The sequence below is a fragment of the Plasmodium fragile genome, assembly GCF_000956335.1.
Source record: "Plasmodium fragile strain nilgiri unplaced genomic scaffold supercont1.32, whole genome shotgun sequence".
Classification (NCBI taxonomy): Eukaryota; Apicomplexa; class Aconoidasida; order Haemosporida; family Plasmodiidae; genus Plasmodium; species Plasmodium fragile.
Window position 1 is genome coordinate 139,098 of NW_012192612.1, and position 15,723 is coordinate 154,820.

At 41.3% G+C, this 15,723-nt stretch overlaps 6 protein-coding genes across 6 annotated transcripts in view; 4 read left to right on the forward strand and 2 right to left on the reverse strand.

The window, feature by feature from the left end:
- Positions 1–214: 214 nt before the first annotated feature.
- On the reverse strand, positions 215–1,207 carry AK88_03013 (uncharacterized protein; the record flags this gene model as incomplete). Its single annotated transcript, XM_012480636.1, has 1 exon — positions 215–1,207. The coding sequence occupies one exon, from the start codon at positions 1,205–1,207 to the stop codon at positions 215–217; it is 993 nt and encodes a 330-aa protein (XP_012336059.1).
- A 2,083-nt stretch (positions 1,208–3,290) lies between these two features.
- Positions 3,291–4,925, forward strand: AK88_03014 (uncharacterized protein; the record flags this gene model as incomplete). Its single annotated transcript, XM_012480637.1, has 1 exon — positions 3,291–4,925. One exon carries the CDS (start codon positions 3,291–3,293, stop codon positions 4,923–4,925), a length of 1,635 nt encoding a protein of 544 aa, XP_012336060.1.
- A 736-nt stretch (positions 4,926–5,661) lies between these two features.
- AK88_03015 (40S ribosomal protein) lies at positions 5,662–7,780 on the reverse strand (the record flags this gene model as incomplete). Its single annotated transcript, XM_012480638.1, has 2 exons — positions 5,662–6,000; positions 7,646–7,780. 2 exons carry the CDS (start codon positions 7,778–7,780, stop codon positions 5,662–5,664), a joined length of 474 nt encoding a protein of 157 aa, XP_012336061.1.
- A 340-nt stretch (positions 7,781–8,120) lies between these two features.
- On the forward strand, positions 8,121–9,374 carry AK88_03016 (uncharacterized protein; the record flags this gene model as incomplete). Its single annotated transcript, XM_012480639.1, has 4 exons — positions 8,121–8,262; positions 8,428–8,664; positions 8,848–8,923; positions 9,011–9,374. The coding sequence occupies 4 exons, from the start codon at positions 8,121–8,123 to the stop codon at positions 9,372–9,374; spliced, it is 819 nt and encodes a 272-aa protein (XP_012336062.1).
- A 1,149-nt stretch (positions 9,375–10,523) lies between these two features.
- AK88_03017 (uncharacterized protein) lies at positions 10,524–14,233 on the forward strand (the record flags this gene model as incomplete). The annotated part of the gene is made up of 6 exons (XM_012480640.1): positions 10,524–10,727; positions 10,967–11,170; positions 11,300–11,410; positions 11,521–11,586; positions 11,693–11,820; positions 11,968–14,233. 6 exons carry the CDS (start codon positions 10,524–10,526, stop codon positions 14,231–14,233), a joined length of 2,979 nt encoding a protein of 992 aa, XP_012336063.1.
- Positions 14,234–14,294: 61 nt separating this feature from the next.
- AK88_03018 (uncharacterized protein) overlaps positions 14,295–15,723 on the forward strand; it is a gene marked incomplete at both ends in the record, with an annotated part of 4,280 nt that continues 2,851 nt past the window's right edge. The window contains 2 exons of the mRNA XM_012480641.1: positions 14,295–14,891; positions 15,075–15,701. Coding sequence (XP_012336064.1) covers positions 14,295–14,891; positions 15,075–15,701 — 1,224 coding nt within the window. The remainder of the gene's footprint in view (positions 14,892–15,074; positions 15,702–15,723) is intronic.

A 15,723-nucleotide genomic window follows, 5' to 3' on the forward strand; every position in this document is an offset into this window, starting at 1 on the left:
AAAAAAAAAAAAAAAAAAAAAGCGCCATGAAGGATGTACTAGATAAGCACAATGAAGGGAGAAATGAGACAGGATGATGAGCGCCAAAAAGAGGGACAGCAGAAAAATCACCTCATGCTCTCCTCCTTGGGTCACCTACCCCCACACGGACATTCACTTGTGCAGTTCGCCTGGTCTGTGAAAACCCTTGCCCACTCCGCATGGCCCGCCCCTGCTACGCCGCGTTCAACAACGAGTGCACAGACGAAGCGAAGCTCATGAGCTGGATATACTTCGTCGCCCCGCTGTGCAGGCGGTAGTCGTGGCGCGACAGCTCCAACAAAATCTGGCTCTTCACTGAATCCTGGTACTCTGTATTCATAACAAAGTAATTATTAAGCGCTTTAAAAATGTACGCAACGTCGTACCCATCCTCAATCACGTCCTGCACAGCCTTCTCCACATTTTTTAAGTCCTTCATTTTGCACGCATCAATAATCTTAGAAATAATATCATCAGCTGGCAACCCGGACACGTCCAACACAGATTCGAGTGTTATCGTGGGATCAATACATGAACACAGTTGCAAAATGGACACTGCTCTTCGCAGATCCCCTTGAGTGGTCTCGATAATTTTATCCAAAGCGTCATCCACAATGTTAATCCCTTCACTTTTGCAAATGTAAAGTAACTTCTCCTTCTTTATATTAATTGGTATACCTTGAAATCGGTAACATGAACACCTACTATATATCGGGTCAGAAATTTTATGAATATAATTACATATCAATATAAACCTTGTTACGTTGGAATAAATTTCAATTATTCTTCTCAATGCTGACTGTGCATCTTCTGTCATCATGTCCGCTTCATCCAAAACGACTAACTTCCATGGCGGTAAGGTTTCATTCGTCTCGCTGTTTATTTTGTTTTTACTTATACTTATTCTTGTGTACGCTTTTATTTTTTCCCTAACCACATTTATCCCTCGGTCATCTGAAGCGTTTAATTCAAGCACACGTTCGCTTATGTTGTCTCTTCCAAATAATTCATGCGCTAAAGCGTTGATGGCCGATGTTTTTCCTGTGCCAGGGGGACCGTGGAAGATTAAGTGCGGCATGTTCTTCGTCCGCACCACCTCCTTCAGCATGGAAACTGCGTTCGTTTGGTGCACAATGTCGTCCAGCTTCTTCGGCCTGTATTTCTCCACCCACGGTAGGTTGTCCATCGTGCTGCATTGCGGGGAAAAAACAAAATAAGTAAATAAAGAAGCAAACACATACACAAACAGACAAATAAATGTGCCAAAGTTGGCCTTCTTAAATGGATCACACACGCGCTTTCTTATAGGTGCCCCCTCCACCCCCACAACGGACCACTCTGCACGTGTGGGAAACACCTCGGGAATGGAGCAACATTGGCGCACAAAATAAGGCAGCTAGCCAAAAGGTGTTTTTTTTTTTTTTTTTTTTCCTCTTGTTCAGGTAAATTTTTCAAAATAATGCACATTGGGGCCAAGTAGCTATTATTTAGCTGCAGAATTTGCTGCAACTACTGCCTCGCTCACACAGTCTGCTTATCCACTTATTCAGAAATAACCATAGAATGGTGAACATTTGAATGTTCCCTTGTTTGACAATTCGACCGGTCTACACCAGCACAACTGTGGTTTTCTATTTTTCCCTAGCACATGCGCATACTTTCCAAACGGCAACTTTTAGGATGTCTCCTAACGTGTGCAAGAATGTGTGCACATATATATGCCTGTATACCCATTCAAGTAGGCACAGTGGCATGTGAAATTCCCCCATGTGCTCACTCACGCGCTCACCTGATTCTTGGTTAACGTGGAGAATCCTCTTCCAGGTATGCTTCCTCAAAGTATGGATGGACTGACTGACTGTTCCTCTGTTTTTCCCAACAGTGTGCGCCTTCTGGAATAACTTATGCCCTGTGCGATGCTGTGCCAGCTGCGAAGGCCGAAGGTTCATAAACAAATACTGCTTTGAACAGCGGTGATTAAAATGCTTCCTTCTCCTGTTGATTTCCTCTTTTTTTTTCGTTTCGCCCACTTTTCAACTCTTATAATTCTGTGAACTGGGAAGCAAGTGTACACGGCGCGATATGTAAATTGCTTTTTTTTTTTTTTTTTTTTTCATGTGCACAAAATTTGACGCGTACTACAGGCGAGCAAAGGGAGTCGTTTACCAAAAGGCTCAAACGAAAAGACGTACATAACAGCGTGGGGAAAAGGGATTTCATGGCCTCGCCAAATATACACATCCATGCGCACAAGAAGAAATAAGTTCCACGCGAATCAACCAAAAGGACAAAATAATTCCCCTTGTGATGGAGAAGCACACCGTGTGAAGCACATAAAAGGGCTAATTCCCCCGTAGGGCCCACTTCTGCACCAGGTGAAAATTAAAAATATTTTTTCTTCTTTCTTTTTTCATATTCCCCCATATATATCTACATACATAGCGCCAAACTGCGTTGACAACGTTTCTTTTTGAACAGTGCATTTGCAGAAGTGATCGAGGCACATTTGTTCATGCTAGCTATTTTGTCCCCTCCCGCCCATTTAGGTGCATCGAAAAGGGGTAATGCAGAACCGACCACATATCGGCGTTTTCACTTCGCTGCAAACCTAAGGGGCCGCAAGCAGCTTTTTGCTAAGCCCATCCCCGATTTGGCATTAAAAATAGTCACGCTGATCAACCAACACCTACGCACATAAGTAAGCACACATAAGCACGAACCTTGTGTATTTCAACACTTGCATTAAATATTAGTGCATATATATTCTTTTTCACGTAACAGAACATAATGTGAAGAAATACACATAAATGTTGATCCCCGTCAAGTGTTTCCCCACCCCTACTTTGATTAAAGTCGTATCACCAATAGATCCTTTTAGAGAGCCATTGCTAGTAGGAATCTTAACGCTGCATCAGTGCGAGGCTCAAAATTGAATGTGTAGTTTATGGGGAAGCCCCCGAGTACACATAAGGATGTATAGTCATATGCATAAGTATACATTCCACCACTACCCTCTTCCCTTCCATTGTGAACCAAGCGTGCGCTTGAATTGTGCCCATTAATATACGTACAACTACACACTTGCTACTACGCCTAACCAGTGGAGCATCAAGTGGATTAGGTTATTGTTGCACCCCTAGCTCACCCAAAGTTGACCCCACGTTCGTACAAACGTACTCGCGAGTGACGAGCCCCATTAGTTTTCATCTTACCCCCCACACCCTGGGTAAACCCATACAAAAAAAAAAAAAAAAAAAAAAAAAATATTAATGCAAAAGCTCAAAGTTCTGAAAAACTCCAACGTCACCACTGTTTTATTACCGCTAAGAAGAATGGCAACATCAGGAAAAATCACCCTCAAGTTGGATTCCCTCAACAATGAAATGTTTAAAGCGCTAAAAGAAAAAACGCTAAGTCTGAAGAAGGAGAAGCTGCACGTCCACCTATCCGAAAACAATTTAAACGTAACACCAATTGAGAAGTCATGTCCCCTCACCTTTTTTATGTTGAAGCATAAGTACAAGATAGACACCCAGAGTATCCAAATTAAGGTGGCAAGTAAGGACTCTGTCGGACAGGGCAGTATCGTAAATGGAGTGAATGCCTCCCTTACACCAAGCGAACCTTCTCATAGTGACAATACCCATGTAGGGGAGAAAAGCTTACCCAAGGGGGAAACCAAGGCGGATGTTAGCAACGGCGCTAGTGCAACTGGAGGGACAAACTTCTTGGATTCGTTCATCCAGTTCAACATCCCCGTTCTGAACGAATTAGACCGAGCCTACTTCTACAAACACATCATTGAGATAATCGACACGCTCGCTGCAGACGTTGTGTACAGACATAGCATAGGAGGGTACAAAAAAAACGACAAGTACAATTTTGTCACAGTCCTGTTTAACAACTTGAAGGTGTACGAAAAGAGCCAACTCCACCACGAGTTTTGTTTCTGCCTTTATGAACAAAAGCCACTGACCATCAACTGTTACGTTGTCCATTCGGGGAACACCTCATACATATTGAAGTTGGATTTCTTCCAAGAGAATAATCTTATTTTTGACATATACACAACGTTTGTAAATATAAACAGCTTAACATTCAAACCGCAGGAAGTGGTGCCTGTTATTAACTCGCACCAGAATGAGAAGTACGAGCAGGTAAGTCTCTTTGCGGCCCACCTGAAGGATGTGCAAAATTTGTTTAACCACAAGGACGTGAAAAATAATTTTTTACAACAGGAAGATATAAACTTCATGCTGGATTATTTTAAAAACACTCCAGTGCAGAAAAAGACCTATGAGAAAAATGAGTACCAAACTACGGACATTTTTGAGTATGGCCATGTTCAGGCAAAATTGGCCAACGGGGGGAGCGCGTCAGGAGCAGCTCAGACTGCAACCAACGCGCAGGGAAAAAACGCCCTAACCATCATCGGACACATTTTGGACAAAAACGATATAGCCTTCTACACGGGCAAAAATAACTTCTACTGCAAAGATTCTTACATTGAGTCGAAGAACTTCATATCTTCGGAATTTAAAAACATTCACAACGTCACCTTTGGTGGATACCTCGCGTACCGCTCCTTCTGTCACGCCATGACCATAATCAAGCACTACGTTGCTCGCCCAGTCCTTATCGAGTTAAACGAAGTTCAGTACATTCTGCCCGTACCCTGCAACTCTGTTGTATCGTTTAGGGGCAAAGTGATTTATTGTGATGCTGAAAAAATTCAAATAAAAATTGCAGCTTATTGTTTTGACCTGAAAAAAAATGCTTACTACTTAACCACCATTTTTGACATGTCCTTTGAAAATAATTCAGAAATATCGTTCATTCCCCAGACCGAGGAGGAGGTTAAACTTTATTTGTTGAGCTACATGCGTTCGCAGCTACTCCCCTAGCGGGGGGAGATTTCCTTTAAGGGGGTGTGTGCAGTGCAGGTGACATGCTTGGCATGGTCCTGCTTTTCCCCCTGTATGCAACATAAATGAGGCACCTTTGTGTGTATGTACACCTTCACAGCAGCTAGCTAGCTAGCTATTGCAAACTGTAGCTATATATATTTTTTTTTTTCTGACCATTTCAAAAAAAAAAAAAACAACAAAAATATGACCGTTCAGGCGATTCCCAACAAAGCAGACAAAAACGAGCAGCACCTAGTTGAACTGACAACCACTTTAAGAATAAAAATGAGTGTACTTTTCAGGGGACATGTCCCTCAGCCAAAATGTCGCCCATCCCTGAGGGAACGCTCAATTGGAGGGGAGGTGGCCAAATTGTAACACCTCTTTTATCTCCCAAATCATGCTATGTTAATAACTCCTTTCTCTTTATTTCATCCCTAAACGGGGACTGCTAAATATTGTGCGTTTTTTCGAAAATTAGCTTTTAAAACGAAGTGGTCTTCGTTCCGAGATAGACTTGCGCAGTGGCTAAACGGTTCGCAAAGGGCACGTGTGCATTGGGCAATTGTACATGCAATAGTTGTCGTGATGGTAAAGAAAAAAAAAAAAAAAAAAAAAAAAACACAAGGGGAACGAAAAGAAAGGGAATCCCTTACGGGTAACTAAGACGAAGTGACCTGTTCATCCCTTCGCCCCTAATTTCCATGGATAGACCCATTACCCCCTCTCTAGCCTACAACTGCGATGGGTTGACATGCTTGGATGTTTCCTTTCGTACTCTTCTTTGTTCTCTCGATCTAACTCTCACAAAACGCGAGTGAATGGCGCATGAAACGCAATAGCACTGCTTGATGTACAATTTCGGTAACTGAAATGTGGAGTAAACTGAGGCCTCCTTTATATCTCTCTGAGCGGACGTGTCGACGATATTCCTAATGTTGAATCTTTTAATGGCCTTGTCCTTGGGAACACACCTTCCACAGTTGGAACACCTCAAGGGGTTCACGTGGCCTCGGTTGTGCTTGGACCTTCCTCCGTTTCTGCGTTTCTTTGGCATTTTGATGGGCGAAAACTGCGGTGAATGGGGGAAAACGGGAAACAATGAACGGTTTGCGTTGGGGAAATCGAACAAGGCATTAATAGTTGCGTGGGGGAAGCAGAAATGCAAATTTGGTCCCTCCCATGGTGACGGAAAAAATGAAGCCTCTTGTTGCGGCCCTCATCCGTACGCCCATTTATAATACAACAGTATTAACCCACTGTTCAGCTCATCTCTCATAGAGAGGGGGCACAAAAAAAAAAAAAAAAAAAAAAACAGCCATCTATCTCAATCATGCGTTTTATAACCCTTCTACGCGTTTTCCATTGTGCATACGTGGTGAATACTCACAGGCATACGCAGGTATATCTGCGCGCCTAAGCATCAAGTGATGTGAGCGTTCATGAGGCCTCTGCTTTTTTGGTTCTTACCTGTTGAAATTTAAACTGTAAAGATGGCGTTCAAAAGTTTCAGCGATGTTTATCCTCCTCGCCTTTATGTTGTAAGGTAATGGTAAATGCGACGTGAATAGGTTTTGTTGCTTTGGTTCGATTTGTCACGACAGGAAATGGGGGAATCTAAAACTGCTCAGATGAGTCACAAGGATAATAAAAAAAAAAAAAAAAAAAACGTAAAAATTAATTTTGCAAAAAGGAATTAAAATTCAAATTGGCAAAAAAAAAAAAAAAATTACCTAAGTAAACTTGTGAGGTTCGTTTATGTAAAAATAAATTTTCTTCAGTGGGGTTTTATGCCAAAGGTATGCTCCGCACATATACGCGTGCTTACGGAGATATAGCGTTAATTTTATTTGTACCAATTGTGTACAACGCAGCGGGTTACCCGTCACTCGCAAAACGAGGAACGCAACAATATATTATAGTGGGAGAAAAACCCAAGTATATAGTATGCTATATTTTACTTCTCAGGATTGTGAAAAATGCGCAACGGTGCCAGGGGCTAGAGCGCGAGTGCACATTATCCTGTATATATGCGTTTGTGGTCGCTATCCTGGGAGCCAAACCCCTTTAAAAACCCCTTTTTTTTTGTGATACTTTTCCTATAAATAGCCCGTATGTCACAAGTAAAATCCATCAGGGTGGAACCGATAATATCACGCCAACGTTTGCGATGAGATGGATGCATTTTTCTATAAGCATTCAAATCCGCATTTGTTTACCACCCCAATGTGTTGCTACATTTCCGTAAATTATGCCCTTTGATGTTTTAAAAAAATAAAAGGCAACTTTGTTTTTTTTTTTTTAACTATATTTATAGAGGAAAAGCGGAAATAAAAATTTCCATGTGGCATTCAGGTGAACGGTTCGTCGTTCTTCACGGAAGGAACCATAACCTGACACAAAGTACAAGGAATAAATACCACAAAAAGAAGAAAAAAAAAAATACAGTTCTGTTTGGTCCCTCAAACATTTGAACGGAATTAACTCTACTTTGTAAGCTTTTCTTTTTGAAGAAGCCATAATGCTTCATTTTTAATTTGTCAAAGGAGATTACATGTGGTTCTCACAAACGACAAAAAAAAAAATGTTAATTGTACTGTTTAGAATTGCAAAAAAAAAAAAAAAAAAAAAAAATATGCATTAAAAAAATAACCAAATAACCACTCCCGTTTTGTATTACCCCCCTTGCGATTCTTTTTTAAACAAACATTTTTTACGTAACTATTTTTATCGTTCATTTTGGTCCACGTGTTCACAACTGCCGAAAATGCTACCTCCAGGAAACAGACCCGGAACGTAGGACTTTTTATTGAAAAGTAAATTTCGTGGTAATTAGTGTCCTCGTTTAGCATTGTCATCGACAGGGGGGTCTGTTACTTTGAACTGACTCACCTACCAGGGAAACCATTTCGAAGTTTAAGAAGCATACTGTAGGAAGTAAACCGCAAACGCGTAAAGGTGAAAAAAACGTGCTCGTCAAACTGACCTACGGAAATGCTCAACTCAGTCCACCCCCCCCCGAAAGGACGCACAAAACAGATCGAACGACTGTCTACATTCCCAACTGTGGTGTGTACGTCACCTACTCCCATGAATGCACACTCGTTTTGAAAAAAAAAAAAAAAAAAATTATGAACCGTTCATAATTTTTGTTCTTCAATTTCTATTTTCCCGAACTGCCAATCTGTCCACATGAATTCAAAACGGGTAAATAATGTGATTAGCCTTTTGATTAACGAAATAAAAACAAATGATCGCCCAGAAAATGCAAAGGAATTGGCCAAAGAAAAGGGCATAAATGTTGCCAAGTCATTTTTGAACATTAACGATTCAGGTAAAAAAAAAAAAACAGCACACATATAATTATACATGTTAGCTAGCTCACAATTTTTGCCAAAAAAAAAAATTACTCTATTTCAATGTGACATGACGTGTTCGCCATTTTTATCATCACAAAGGGCCCCTAATGTTTCCATCCCCATTTTTGTATCTCTCCCAGGTGAGAATCTCCCCCGTGAGAAGCCCAAACAAAACTGCCGAGCAGAAAATGGGCAAAATCGGACAAGTGACCACAGTGTAAATTCCCAGGGGGAACAGAAGACTACCCCCAACAAAGACAACCTGAACGAAGACAACGTCGACGATGACGGCATCGGCGAAAAGGAAAAAGCAGCATTGGAATTTTATGACGAACGGATAGACATTTTCGAAGAAGAATACGTGAACAAAAAATATAGTAAGATCGAAAAGGCAAATAAAGCCGCGGACAAGCTTCTCCAATTGTGGTCTAACAGAATTGCACTGTTGCTCAGAGTGCACGCAAAGCTATATATAATTGCACTTATATATACACGTCTTTGCGCACACGTGTACATGCTCGTTTTTTTTTTTTTTTTTTTTTTTTTTTTGTTCCTGCCAGGATTCTACACCAAAAACTGCGACTCGAGTTTGTGCTGTTGCGGATGCTTCATCCCCGTTTGCTACCAAAGTCAGAGGTAAATAAAGTTTTCATTTGTCCCTCATCAGGCCCGCTTATCTGTGCTGCACGTTTCATTCCTATTGCCCTTTCCCCTCCAACGCAGGCACGAGAACTACGTCAACCAGTACAGAAGCTTATACGCGGTGAATGTGCGAATAGACGACAAGCGAGTTATTCATGAGCACGAAATAAATGCAACGGAGAACGGTGACGACGGCAAATTAGGTAGAGGCAAACGCAGCCACCAGCACGGTGACCCAAAGATCCCACCCCCTGTGTGCAAAGAAGAGAACCAAACAGAGCTCGCCCAGCCCAAGTGTGAAGAAACCCCCGAAGGAGAAAAAAACGGGGAGGACGAAAAATCACAAATATATCACGCCGTTTTTTGTGAAAACTGCAATAATCATGTTGCCTATCTTGAAATAAAAAAAAATATTTTCCATTTTTTTGATGTGCTACCTGACTGAGTATATGCTCCATGCATGACTTCCTCCTACAAATTCGTTTTTCCATTGTGTCATTTGGACACACACCTCTGTGGGGATAAGCAGTCGCTTCCCACACCCTACGTGCTTGCGAATGGGTGAATACTTAATCGTCCCCGCAAGCACGTCTCCCCTTTGTATAAGTTTCACGTATGTGGTTTCACCCCCCGGTGACGCGACACACATATGAGTATAATTTTCATTCCATATTGTTCCTTATTTTATTTTTTTTTTCTCCATCCTCATTTGAGAACTCCGCCAATAATTCCACATTGAATTTGTTAAATTTGTTTTCCCTTCTGATGAATATTGATCCCTCGCTCGCCCAGAGTGAAAACCACTACGAATGTAAAATGGGGCTACGTCTCTTCCTACGTAGCATATCCAAATGGGACCCTTCTGTTGCACATAGCTTTACAGAGTGTTGTGCAGGGCGCTGTAAATGGGGGAAAGTCGCAAACGCAAAAAAAAACGCACCTTTTCGAAAAATTAATTCAACTGCGTAAAGTTATTGCTTATTCGTAATGCTTTTTTTTCACCTTGCTCTTTCTTATTCCTTTTTTCTTTTCTTTTTTTTTTTAAAAGGCAGTCGCGGCAAAAGCCCCGTGCACAGATACGCCTTTTTACAATGTCCTCGCGAACTACAAATGTGAAAAGAGCCATCGTGCCGTGTGACCACTTCGTTGTGCAGGCATCGTTTATGCATTTTTCTTGTTGTACAATTTTTTGCTCGCAACTTTTGTGCACTTCTCTTCGCCACGTAAACCCCAGGCGATGTCAAAAAAAACAGAAAAAAAAAAAAAAGTTCAACAATTATTGTTTCCCTTTGTTCCATACAAATTGCCATTCGAAGAGAAGCATAAATTATAAAAAAGGTCTCTCTGCCCTTTGCTCTCCTTTTTGCATATGGGATGACGCGAAATCTCATGGTCTACACCTTTACTGAGACCAAGAGTTGACATGTTGAGGGGATGACTGATAACCAACCTCTGGACGATTAAATAGCCGACCGATCAACCAACCGAGTCACCGCCCTGCGCGAGCTGCACACCGACAAACCCCATTTTGCCATCTCCGTTTAAACAAGGGGCGAAGAAAAAATGAAAGAAAGCAAAGTGAAAGGAGAAAAAAATGACAGAAGAAAAAAGTCATAACGAACCAACCAAGAATGAAAGCAGCGAAAATAAGTACCTCTCCCAAATTTACTCCTTCCTAAATTCCAGTTATATTAAAAGTTCATTTGAAAGTAAGCCTGAACATGGTCAGAACAAACAGAAGACAAGACATTTGTCTTCTCGAAAGGCCTATGGCTACCTCGTGAGGAGATTTAAGAAGGTTAGCATGGCGGCGGGCAATAGGAGAAGTATTCTCGTGTCTGAAATTTTGGTCCTACCTTGTTTGGGGGGGTACCTCTATATTACACCCCATATTCCCCAATGTGCAAAAGATTACGTGTATTCTCGCAACAACGCTTCCACCCTCATGAGACGTTCACCCCATTTTAATTATTCAGTCCCTGCTTGTTTCACATTTTTTTTTTTTTTTTTTTTTTTCTCTCCCCATCCCATTCGAAGGTTGCTATCGAATGCGACTTATACTTGGAAGAAATTCAAGTTAAAAATGAAAATGAGAAATTCATCGTTCAAATATTTGGGAGGAACTCCGTGACGTTAAAGAAGCTTTACAGAAAGAAAAAGATGATTGACCATTATTTTTTCCTCCTCATTTTGTTCAATGTCCTGTCCAATTTGCCCTATACCATTATACCAATTCAAAAGGTAAAGCACACGAAAATACTCTGCAATCCTGCAATAATATTTTTATAAAAAAAAAAAAAAAAATTGACACAAAAGGCACGTGCAAGAAGAGCACCTGCACACACTAATGCCCCTTTTCCTCCCCTTCAGTTTGTAGACATTTGCGACAGTTACATAACTCGGGGCGTGAAACTTCTGATGAAGTTGAATGCTTCCCAATACGGTAGGAAGAAGCGAATTCACAAAATTTACTTCGAGTCGGTAAGTAGCGCATTTGTCCCGATGCACGCGTGTATGTATTGTATGGTCTACCTGTTCAAGTTTGCACATACGCCCGTGTCCATCATGACATATTTCTCCCACCCCCGTAGGTTTGCCACCTATTTGTGTCAATCTGGAATAATCACTATTTTGATTTTTCCCTCTCTAACACCTTGGTAAGGAAAAAAAAAAAAAAAAAAAAAAAACTAGCTAGCCAAAAGGGAAAAAGTCCTATACATATTTTTCTTTCTTTTTTTTTTTTTTTTTTTATGAACTGTTCAGGTAATTTTGAACTTTTTTTACAAAATATACATTATTCTGAAAAAGCTGGAAATCCGGAACGTAAACCTGTTTGACAACATATACGTGCTGTGCGCGTCCTATGTGAACAAAATAAACTCGATGTTGTGGTAAGACGGGAGGGTAGCGCGATATGGCAGCGAATTCGTATTATCGCTGCTGCAGGGCGAGCCGCACGGTAGAACATATCACCGCTTCCCATCACTTCTCATCACGTCCCATAACTTCCCATCATGTCCCATCGCTTCCCCTCGCAGGTTCAGTACGTACCTCATCATCAAGCGGATGCTCATAGACGAGTGCGAAATAAAAATCATCAAGAAAAAAAAGACCTTCCTGATTTTGCCCATTTTCATCGACATTATAAAAATCCTGGACGTGTACGACGAAATTATAAAAAAAACAAACGTAAGTTCCTTGGTCAAGTTGTACGAAGAGCTGAAATTATTTCTCCTTTTTTTTTTCCATAAGTTGCTATACAATTTAATAACAGAGCAGGACATGCTTCCGCGAAACATTTTTAAATACCTCCAAATTAATAACAACATTGCGTCCAACCGGAGAAGGAGAAGTGGAAAGGGGGACGATTCCCATAAGAAGGAGTCCAGTGAATTGCACAACAGCTTTTACAAGTACACAAATTCAATCAACGAGAATTTTGTGTTTTTCTCATTTTTTGAAAATTTTTGCTTGTTTAACACTTTTACCGAAAAGGAAAAGACAAACGATTTTTTTTCTTCCCTGTCCCTTTCGTTCAACTCGATAAATTCAACCAGCTCTTCCAACGAAAATGATCCAGGGAGGGGTGCCCAGTACGAAAAGGGGCATGTCGAATCACCTGAACAAGGCTATAATGATGCCTTCAGACAAAATGAAGAAAGTGAAAAGTCGTCCCAAATTATAAGAATGCACAAACACAAAATTGACATCCTTGATATGCAATACAATCACTTCTTCATTCATAAATACAAAAATGAAAATAAATTTATTTTACTCATTAAGAGTTACTTCAATGATTACTTGTGTGCTCTCGTGAACAGCTTGTACATTTACTCGAAAATTATTTATTCCCCTAGGAAATATGGTGCAGCTGACTGTAAAGATGATGACGGTCGTGCTGAGGGGCACCACAAGGAAGGTAGCAACTCAGGGGAGGAGAATCAGCTAAATCGAAATGAAGAGATACACAAGACGGGTGAAGAACAGAGAGGGGATCTCCACGAGCCATCCCCTTTAATGGTTTCTTCGGAGGCACTGTCCTTAGGCCCCCCCGGTGAGAAGCGATATGACGCTGAGGAAAATTGCAGTGTAGATCGAACATTGGGCGGAATAGTATTGGATGCAGATAAAATGGCCCCAATCGACATTGGCGCTACCGACGTGACCGCGCTACGAATGGGCCCTGGTGAAGTGGGGGAGTTCCACCTAATCCACAGGCAGAAGGTGCAGCGGCAAGAAGGCAACGAGACGAAAGGCACGGGGAAGAAAAGGAAATCTGGAAAATTCCCCCATGCACACACAAAAATTGTAAACTCTTTAATAAGCTTCTTGGAAGTAATATACAAAAATATATTCAAAAAAGTGATCAAAAAAATACACACGTGCAAAAGTATAAGCGACTTGAAGCTCTATTCATACATAGAAAAAATATATTCAAATGACACGTACTACTGCTTAAAAAAAAGATTAAAAAAATTTTGCTTCGTTCTTTTCTTCTCCGTTACGCTCAAGAATTTAATTAAAAGTTATGTATATAAAATAAAAAAGGAAAAAGTAAGCAAAAAGAATTTGGAAGATTTCCAGTCCATCCTCATATACGACACATGCAGCTTCATCAAAATATACAACCAACTAAGTGAAGCCAATTGCAAAGATTTTTTTTCAAATAAATATATCAACTTCCTCGTGTATATAAAAAACATACTTACTTTGCCCCGGCAGAAACTACTACTCTTCCCGGTTAAAAACAGACACTTCTTTTTCTACATAAAGAATAAGCGAGTGGACATCCATTTTGACAGCTTCGTGGAAGAGTGCAAATTGAAATATCAACAAATGAGCGGTGAAAAGACGCTCCCCAAATTTTGCCAACAGGATTATTATGTACTTCCAAATAGTAGAAACTCACAAATTTCGCGAACCAAGTATTATGCAGCCGATGAGGCAAATCAGCTGGCACATCATCCAAGGACAAACATCCTGGAACAGGCCATTTACAACATATTTCAGTCTCTCAATCCGTTCAGCAAATTGCAAAGGAGAAGCGATGCGGATAGCTACTCCGGATGGGACGCTAATCAGGAATACAGCTCTATGAAATCTGTCCACGATAGGAAGAGGAATCCCTATAACAGCTCCACCAGCATCGACACAGACGGGTTTGTTCAGGAATGGAAAAAAAAAGGAATGAACAAAGAGGAAAGAAGAAGGAAGAATGAAGAAGAGGAAGAAAAAAAAAAAAAAAAAAAAAAAAAAAAAAAAAAAAGAAAAAAAAAAAAAAAAAAAAAAAAAAAAAAATTATGAACATGGTCAGGTGGAAAGTGACGGGGAAAGGCCAAACGTCCCAGCTAGCCAAAGCGAAATTATGAACAATTCTGGAAGTGAAAAAAAAAAATCAAAAACGAGTTCCCGCACGTCGGAGGGCGAACAATGTGATGGAGTCACCGCGCAGGAATCCCAGGGGAACGTCTCCAGTGGAGAGAGTAAAAGCGAAGAGGACAACTCAGGTGTAGAACGGCACTCTTATAACGAACACAGCTATAGTAGCCAATCAGATGTGAGCAGCCTACACAGCGGAGACCTCGAAGAACAAAAGTTCACACGGGGGAGGTCGAGCGGCAGCCCGTTCGAAATGACGCCGGAAGAAAGGAAGTACTGCATGAAGGTGTATATGAAAAATTCAAGCGACCAGTTTGACAGAAAAGTTATGATTTTAAAAAATGACAAAATTTATTTTTACAACTCTGAGTATTCCATATCATACGATTCCTTTTACTTCCTCATGGAAATAAAAAAAATATTCTCGTGCGATGGTTTCTTCGACTCACTCATCAATTCGCAACGGATAAGTGTTGTTAACTCTACTTACTCCTCCACGGAGGATGAGGAGTTTAACTCCAGGAGCGCTGGCAGCTTTTCATCCGAGAGCGGCTGGCAGAAGTGCGGCTTCGACGCGAAAATAGTTAGTGCTAGAGAGGGCGGCCACTGTGATGAACGTGTTTTGCGTCGTGTCTCCATCATGTCTCCGTCATGTCTACGTCGTGTCTACGTCGTGTCTACGTCGTGTCTACGTTGTGTCTACCTCGTGTGTGTAGTGAGCGCCTCCGTATACATGCCCACGTCTACCTCCTTCCCACCCCTGCAGATTTTCCACAACGCGCTGCGCAAAAACATACAGCTCATGTTCATTGATGAGTCATACGAAAAAATGGTGAGCAGGATAAACAGCTCCTTAGTGCACGAAACGGACAGGACATTCGAATATACACACTTGAGTTATGATGAGGGTGTGGAAAGAGACCTACTCTCCCATTATCTGCAACCAAATGTGAACGAACAAGGAGATAGTTCTAGTAGCTTCAGCTCCAATGACAGCAACAGTTCATTTCCGAATGGTGAGTCACTTGGGGAATCGAGCAGCGAAAGGCAGAGTGACACGCCAAGTGATGCACGAAGTGATCATCGTTGTGACTCGCACAACGGCCGTTTCGTGGAGGTGACGGAGGACGACTCTGGCAGGGATGCCACTCGTTCGTACGAAAAATTCAATTCGAGCAACGAGAGGGAAGTCCCACACAGCGCAGGTGAAAAATCCGAACGTCAGAAGGACACATGTCCAACTGGCGCGGGCGATGGAGAAAACCTGCTGAACAAAATTCTCGAAGACAATCAAGACCTTCTGCAGAGGAAGAAAAGTGAAACCCAAGGAAATCTCAAGAGGTACCCAAATTTAATCGAGTACAAGTATTCCTCAAGCACCACAGACATCTACGTAAGGCAGAGGAAATATTTTG